Source organism: Rattus norvegicus, chromosome 10 (genome assembly GCF_036323735.1).
Source record: "Rattus norvegicus strain BN/NHsdMcwi chromosome 10, GRCr8, whole genome shotgun sequence".
Classification (NCBI taxonomy): domain Eukaryota; kingdom Metazoa; phylum Chordata; class Mammalia; order Rodentia; family Muridae; genus Rattus; species Rattus norvegicus.
Window position 1 is genome coordinate 13,936,786 of NC_086028.1, and position 7,612 is coordinate 13,944,397.

Here is a 7,612-nt window from a genome sequence, read left to right on the forward strand (position 1 = left end):
AGTCTCTCGTCACAGGTGTGCAAGGGACACCTCACAGGTGAAATTCTTCCAGAGCTGGACAACACCTAGACATCTGACATTGACTAACACAGGCATGGCTTAAAGAATTGGGGCTGGGGATTTAGCTCAGTGGTAGAGCCCTTACCTAGGAATCGCAAGGCCCTGGGTTCGGTCCCCAGCTCCGAAAAAAAAGAACAAAAAAAAAAAAAAAAGAATTAGGACACTGGGTCTTAGTGGAGGGTCTGGGCATTTGTGTAGCCTACGGAGCTAAAGAAAGAACTAGGGTCTGGGAAGGGAGAGGGATCTCAGCCAGAGGCCCAGCTCGGTCCTTTCCCTGCACAGACATCCAATACCAGGAGAACTTCTATGCCTGGAGCACCCCAGGCATTGGCAAGTTTGTGACTTCCATGGCTGCCTCAGGGGGCATCTACCTCACCCTGCTCTTCCTCATTGAGACCAACCTGCTGTGGAGACTGAGAACCTTTGTCTGCGCCTTCCGGAGGAGGTGGACTCTGGTAAGCGGCTCCTGGGAGCTCAGGAGTTCTGGAAGGTGCACCCCATGTCCTCCACGGGCCTGAGACAGTGAAGGACTGCCTCCCTGTGAGCCCAGCCTTGAAGCTTGACCACCCCTCTCATTTTTCACACTGCCTCGTGGCTGACACAGAGTGTGGCTCCAGCGTGGCCAGATCCAAGTACACTGTCACAGCACAGGGAGAAATGGCAGCATTCATTATTTCCAAGGTCTGCCATAAAGCCTGAGATCCCAATGCTGTGACGCCTGCGGCCATAGGCAGAGGCAGTCCTGAGTCACGTGAGGTACCCAGCTGGACAGGTATCTGCCCCACTTGTTATCACGTATACACATGTCTCCACATTTAACTAATGAATGTGTACGTGGGTGAACGTGGAGGTGAGAAGGTACATTCTGTGGGGATTGCCTCACTGACTCGGTCCTCCCACCATGTGGCTCCTCCCACCATGTGGGTCCCAGGAGTGGACCTGGTTGTTAGGTTTGGCAGCAAGTGTCTTCTTCAGTGAGCCACCTCACTGCCACACACATTCATGTTCCCATACATACTCCATGGCTTCCTTTCCGCCCTCACATAAACAAACAAGAACAAAGACTGTTAGAATCATATTGGGACTCTAGATTAACCTGAATCGAACGGACTCCTCAGAAACATTTTAACTTCTCCCAAATGAGTTCCCTCCACACTGAGTCAGCCTTCCCAGACAGGTGCAGCCTTATTTAACTATAGTCTCAGCTACTCAGGAAGACAAAGCAGGGGGATTATCTGAGCTCAGCGGTGAGACAGCCAGATAACACCAACACACATCTCTCTTTTTTTTTCCCCCTGGAGCTAAGGACTGAATCCAGGGCCTTGCGCTTGCTAGGCAAGTGTTCTACCACTGAGCTAAATCCCCAACACCAACACACATCTCTTTAAAGGAAATTCAATAATGAGCTGGCAAGGTGTCTCAGTGGGTAAAGTGCTTGCCACAGAAGCCTGCCAGCTTGAATTTGATCCCTGGAACTCATGCTCAAAGACAGAACCAAGTCCTAAGGGTGGAAAAATGACTTAGCAGTTAAGAAAGCACACTGCTCTTTCAACAAACCCCAGCTCAATTTCTGCCCCTACCTTAGATGTCTAACAACCAGCTACCCATAATGCTAGCTGCAGGGGTATCTGACACCTCAGACCTCTGTGGGCTCTTCACTCACGTGTGGGCGCACACACAATAAAATTTTAACTTAAAAAAAAAAAGAAGCTGAAGGCTGGAGAGGTGGCTCAGTGGCTAAGAGCACTGACTGCTCTTCCAGAGGTCCTGAGTTCAAATCCCAGCAACCACATGGTGGCTCACAACCATCTGTAGTGGGATCTGATGCCTTCTTCTGCTGTGTTTGAACACAGCAATCTAAAAAAATTGCCTGTAACTCCAGCCCCATGCCCTCTTCTCCACAGACAGGAGGCATGCACATGGTACATAGACATACATGTAAGCAAAACAACCATACACATGAATAAAAATAAATTTAAAAACCTCTTCACATCACTCAGTGATTATGATTTTCTTCTTGAGTTCCACACAGTCCTTGTGCTACTGCCTCTCCTCTTAGATGCTGAGTTCAGCCCCTAAGACTACCTGCCTCTTGTGAAAGAGTGGTGTGTGGGGGATGAGGGGTAAGAAGACCCATCAAATTTCTCTGTCAGTGTGGGCTCCTGTCCTGCTTCCACGGGGCCGGAATTCACATGTGTAGTCTTTACCTTAACCAATCAGGCAGAATTGCAGAACCGGACATCAGTGCTTCCTGAGGACCAGGATGTAGCTGATGAGAGGAGCCGAGTCCTGGTCCCTAGCTTGGACTCCATGCTTGACACACCGCTGATCATCAATGAGCTCTCCAAGGTAAGGCAAGCTCTGCCTTCCACTGGCCACCCAGCTGTCCCCAGTGCCCCAGAACCTAGTAGGGGTTGGAGGCCAGAGGGCCTGGATTGTCTTCAGGCTCCTACCTGGAGCTTTCTGGCTGGCATTTCACAGGTGTATGACCAGCGTGCACCGCTCCTTGCCGTGGACAGGATCTCCCTTGCAGTCCAGAAAGGGGAGTGCTTTGGCCTGTTGGGTTTCAATGGAGCTGGAAAAACTACAACATTCAAAATGCTGACTGGGGAGGAGACGATCACCTCGGGGGATGCCTTTGTTGGTGGTTACAGCATCAGTTCTGATATTGGGAAGGTGGGTGTAACAAGGATTCCCTTACTGGTGTGGAACAGGCAAGACAAAGACTACGCTGGAGGCAAGATAGACTTGTCTCTGGCTCACCTTAGGCACAGCAGTATTTGTGGACATCAGGACAGGACAGTGGCCCGTGGTAAGTGTGTGGGAGAAAGGAAAGAAATGCTAGCCAGAGAAACATAACTCTGCTGTCTCTGTCTACCCAAATATAGACAGAAATAAATAAATATGGACTTGAAGACCTAGAAAGATAAAAGGAGAGAAAGGAAGGCCCATAGCCCATCCACTGAGCTGAAACCACAGTGGTGGGCCAGGCACAGCCCATGAGTTCCCATGACTGAGAACAGTAGAGAAGGCACCTGTGGGTCTTTTATATGTGTGGGATTTGTTTTGCTTGCATGTGTATCCATGCACCGCATGAGCACATGGTCTGTGAAGGCCAGAAGAGGGGGATGGATCCTTTGGATAGGAAGTTAGTCAGCTGTGAGCCACCATACACGTGCTGATAACCACTGGGCTATCTCTACAGCCCACAAGCTCAAATTTAAGATCTTTAGTGTCTGGATAAAATTATAAAAATGACTTAAATGGGCTGGAGAGGTTTTCTCAGCGGTTAAGAGCACTGACTGCTCTACCAGAGGTCCTGAGTTCAAATCCCAGCAAACACATGGTGGCTCACAACCATCTGTAATGGGATCAGATGCCCTGTTCTGGTGTGTCTGAAGACAGCTATAGTGTACTCACGTATAATAAATAAATCTTTTTGGGGTTGGGGATTTAGCTCAGTGGTAGAGCGCTTGCCTAGCAAGCGCAAGGCCCTGGGTTCGGTCCCCAGCTCCGAAAAAAAGAAAAGAAAAAAAAAATAAATCTTTTTAAAAAATGACTTAATATGTTTAAGGATTAGAAGTTGTTGGACATGGTGATATACAGCTTTAATCCCAGCACTCAGGAAGCAGAGGCAGGTGAATTTAAGGCCAGCATGCGTAGGTCTACACACAGCAAGATCCAAGACAGCCATAGCTATGTAGAGAAACCATGTCAAATCAAAGAAAATGAACTAAAGCGTCAGGAATGTATGCACAGGGGATCTTGCAGTGACCCACATCCGATCTGAAAATGCAGGGAGGGAACGAGGCGGTGCTAAGCACACTTAACCTGAGGTCCAGAAGGAAAGGAGATGTCGTGGGGGAGCCAAGCCAAAGCTAAGAATTGTTCCAAATCAATTAAAAGCAGCTCTGGATGTCCAAGGAGGAGAATCTCTGGAATCTCCAGAACCTAGGCAAACCTGCCCCAGCCGGCAGAAGGTATGGGGCAAATGGTACACAGCTCCCACCAGAGCGGAGAGGCCTGCTGTGGCTCGCCCTGGCTTTGCTGCACATGGACATTGCTGACACACTTCTGAGGAGGGATACCAACGAGCGCTCTTACGAGCAGAAAGACCCCAGCACATTAGATGGAGGGAGTGTGTGATCACAAGTCAGCCGTGACGTTTCATGTGGTGACCACCTGTATAATAATGAACCTTTTTTGGTTGGTTTGTTGTTATTGGTCGTCTGCTCGTTGTTTTGAGTTTTGGTGGTAGTGGTGGGTTTTTCGTTTAGGTTTGTTTTGATTGGTTGGGTTTTTGGTTTTTCAAGACAGGTTTTTCTCTATGTATCAGCCCCAGCTGTCTTAGAACTCAACTTTGTAGACCAGGCTGGCCTTGAAGTCACATAGATCCCTGTCTGCCCCTGCCTCCATGCATGCACCTTCACGCCTAGTGAAACCATTCTTCTGCTAGCTAACCTCACAGTTGTCTGTCATAGGCTCCCAGCTAGACCACTCGTTGGCCCTTCTGTCCTTTGGTAGCCAAGTCCTTCCTGTGTCCCTGCTTGGGTATTGCTTAGAGAACTTCAGCTGTGGCCAACCACCAGGGCCTACTTTAGACAACCCTGGACAGACATTGAGGACTGCCTCTGTAGGCAGGCACCATGGCCAGGGGTTGCTATGTCCTCTGAGAGATGACCTCTCTAACCCATTCCCTCCCATACCATATTCTAATCTAGGTACGGCAGCGGATGGGCTACTGCCCCCAGTTTGATGCACTGCTTGATCACATGACTGGCAGGGAAATGCTGGTCATGTATGCACGGCTCCGAGGCATCCCAGAGCGTCTCATCGATGCCTGTGTGGAGAACACTCTGCGGGGTCTGCTCCTGGAGCCACATGCCAATAAACTGGTCAAGACTTACAGGTGCGACCTATACGCCCCCTCTGCTCCTGAGATGAGCCTGGCCTTCTCAAAATAGTTTAATGTCCCCTTATCATAGAGCTCGAGGTCGGTGGCTCCAGAACCAGCCTAGGTGTGATAGCATGTCTCAGACCTTACGAGATGAAGGGACTTTTCTGTCATTTCATGCTAAGAGAAGCTAACTGGCCATGACAAGGACCCCTGGGCACAGCTTACTCTAGGGCCTCCAGCCCTGTGCGGTGGGCTTTCCAGTACTATTGACCTCCTTTCTCTCAGCTAGAGTCCTTGGGTGTGGGATTGGCTGGTAGTGAGGGTATTTGTGTTAATTGCTGACCTTGCCTCCCACCGGTCACCCATCCACCCCAGTGGTGGTAACAAGCGCAAGTTAAGCACTGGCATCGCCCTCATTGGAGAGCCTGCAGTCATCTTCCTGGATGAGCCATCTACTGGCATGGACCCCGTGGCCCGGCGCCTACTCTGGGACACTGTAGCCCGGGCCCGAGAGTCTGGCAAAGCCATTGTCATCACCTCCCACAGGTAGAGGGCTTGGGCATCTGTGGGTCAGTGGGAGAGGCAAAATGGGTGGCTGGGGTGGGACCAGGTGAGCAGAAGATATGGCAACAGCCAGGACACTTCCCAGGCTCTGCATGTGGAGTTTGGAATGTCCTGGTCTGGGCACACAGCCCCTCCTGTCTGCACAAGACTTTGACATTCATTGTCAGCATCAGCCTCCTCCGGCACTGTCTCAGACCTCCACCCTTTCCCCAGTATGGAGGAGTGTGAAGCCTTATGTACCCGGCTGGCCATCATGGTACAGGGCCAGTTCAAGTGCCTGGGCAGCCCACAGCACCTCAAGAGCAAGTTTGGCAGCGGCTACTCCCTGCAGGCCAAGGTCCGGAGTGAGGGGAAGCAAGAAGTACTAGAGGAGTTCAAGGCATTTGTGGACCTGACCTTCCCAGGTGTGTGATGGGGCTGGATAGGGCCTGGACCTGTCTGGGCCTATTAGCCGCCGCACGGAACTTATCCCACACACATGACCCCGCAAGGACCCCGGGCTGGCCTCCCCAGCCTGACCCGCCTGGTCTCCTCTATGCAGGCAGCGTCCTAGAAGATGAGCACCAAGACATGGTCCACTACCATCTGCCTGGCTGTGACCTCAGCTGGGCCAAGGTGAGTGCAGGCCCCAGAACCCCACAGGGTGCTAACAGGGACTAAGAAGGAACCTCTGGGACTCCCCCTTCTACTGTGACTCCAGGTTCTTTGCAGGCTAGAATCACATTCTAATTTCCCTCTGTCACTTACCCTAATATTGGCTGAGTTTGAGCTTTTATATGTAAACTATTTGAGGTGGAAGAAACTAAATGTTTGCATGCAAGGAAACTAGCCCGGAGATGGGACAGTTTGTTTACTCAAGGTCATGCTTTGGAGATGAAAGCAAAACCTTGGCTTCCCCCTTGAACCCCTCCTTGCACAGCCAGTGTCCCCTTCCCTAGCAGAGTGGCTGACTTCGTGGGAGTGACTTCTCAGGGGTTCTAGGACAACAGAGGCCATTATCAGAGAACTCGCTCTCCCAGACATGGGCTTATCAGTAGCTTTTCTGTTTGAAAAAGGTATTTGGTATCCTGGAGAAGGCCAAGGAGAAGTATGGAGTGGACGATTACTCTGTGAGTCAGATCTCGCTGGAGCAGGTCTTTCTGAGCTTTGCCCACCTGCAGCCCCCCACCACTGAGGATGGACGATGAGGAGCTCTTCCGCCTCCAGAGCACCAGGCGTGGAAGGGGAGCCAGTGCTTAGCCTCGCATCCTCCCCTCCCAGTCTCTGTTCTTTCATTTTTAATCACTCTTTTCTATGATGGACATGACAAGAATCAAGGTGATATGCACAAAGTGGACCATGTGTGTCTGTCAGTGCCTGCAGGCAGGAGTCAGCATGCAGGTTTCCACTCCTGAAGTCAGGTCTCTGGAACCGCAGTCCCCGGCCCCATCCCGCTGTGCACGCAGACAGGCCTTGGTCTTTGGATGGGGACTGTCCCAGCTGGTATTGCAGCTAACCTGGGGGTTGAGCTTCTGTCCAGTGCTTATCCTGTCTATGTTTACATAGGACACTAAGCTCCCCTGGGGGTGGGGGGTGGAGAAAGCCAACAGGGTTGAGCAACAAGGACTTTGAGGCTGCCAGGAATGAGCAGCAAAGTTGCAAATAACTCCATGAAGGGAAGATACTGGCTATGACTAGGTGCTGAGACCTTTGGCTCCCAATGCAACTAGAGACATCCTTGGATGTCAACATTCCTTTGGGTATGGACACTGCACCGGGCTGATCTGATCCTGAGCCAGATGTCATCCCACAGAGCATCGGCAGCACAAGAGAGATGTGGTCAGACTTGAAGCACAGACCTATGTTCCCAGCTCTGTGCCTTCAAGAACTTACTGGCCACAGGACAGTCAGGGACCACTACAGGGCTGAGTAGTGTCATCTCTTGAGGATGCACTTAAACATATTGTGATTCTATAGAAAATAAAGGCTAAGGGGACATGACCAGTCTTTGAGTCATACATATGGTATGAGGCGGCATCATGGGACTAGATCACTACCCCACAAATCCCATATCCAAAAATGGCTTTCATACCAGGTTTCAGACAAAAGCAG

At 50.8% G+C, this 7,612-nt stretch overlaps 1 protein-coding gene across 4 annotated transcripts in view; it reads left to right on the plus strand.

Annotated features, from left to right (window-relative positions):
• Abca3 (ATP binding cassette subfamily A member 3) overlaps positions 1-7,501 on the plus strand; it is a 57,339-nt gene extending 49,838 nt beyond the window's left edge. For all 4 annotated transcript variants that reach the window (XM_063268917.1, XM_006246039.5, XM_039087080.2 and 1 more), the window contains 8 exons: positions 343-515; positions 2,281-2,409; positions 2,542-2,736; positions 4,782-4,969; positions 5,333-5,503; positions 5,735-5,925; positions 6,063-6,136; positions 6,577-7,501. In XM_063268917.1, the coding sequence (XP_063124987.1) occupies positions 343-515; positions 2,281-2,409; positions 2,542-2,736; positions 4,782-4,969; positions 5,333-5,503; positions 5,735-5,925; positions 6,063-6,136; positions 6,577-6,708 (1,253 nt within the window). In that variant the 3' untranslated portion in view covers positions 6,709-7,501. The remainder of the gene's footprint in view (positions 1-342; positions 516-2,280; positions 2,410-2,541; positions 2,737-4,781; positions 4,970-5,332; positions 5,504-5,734; positions 5,926-6,062; positions 6,137-6,576) is intronic.
• Positions 7,502-7,612: the final 111 nt, after the last annotated feature.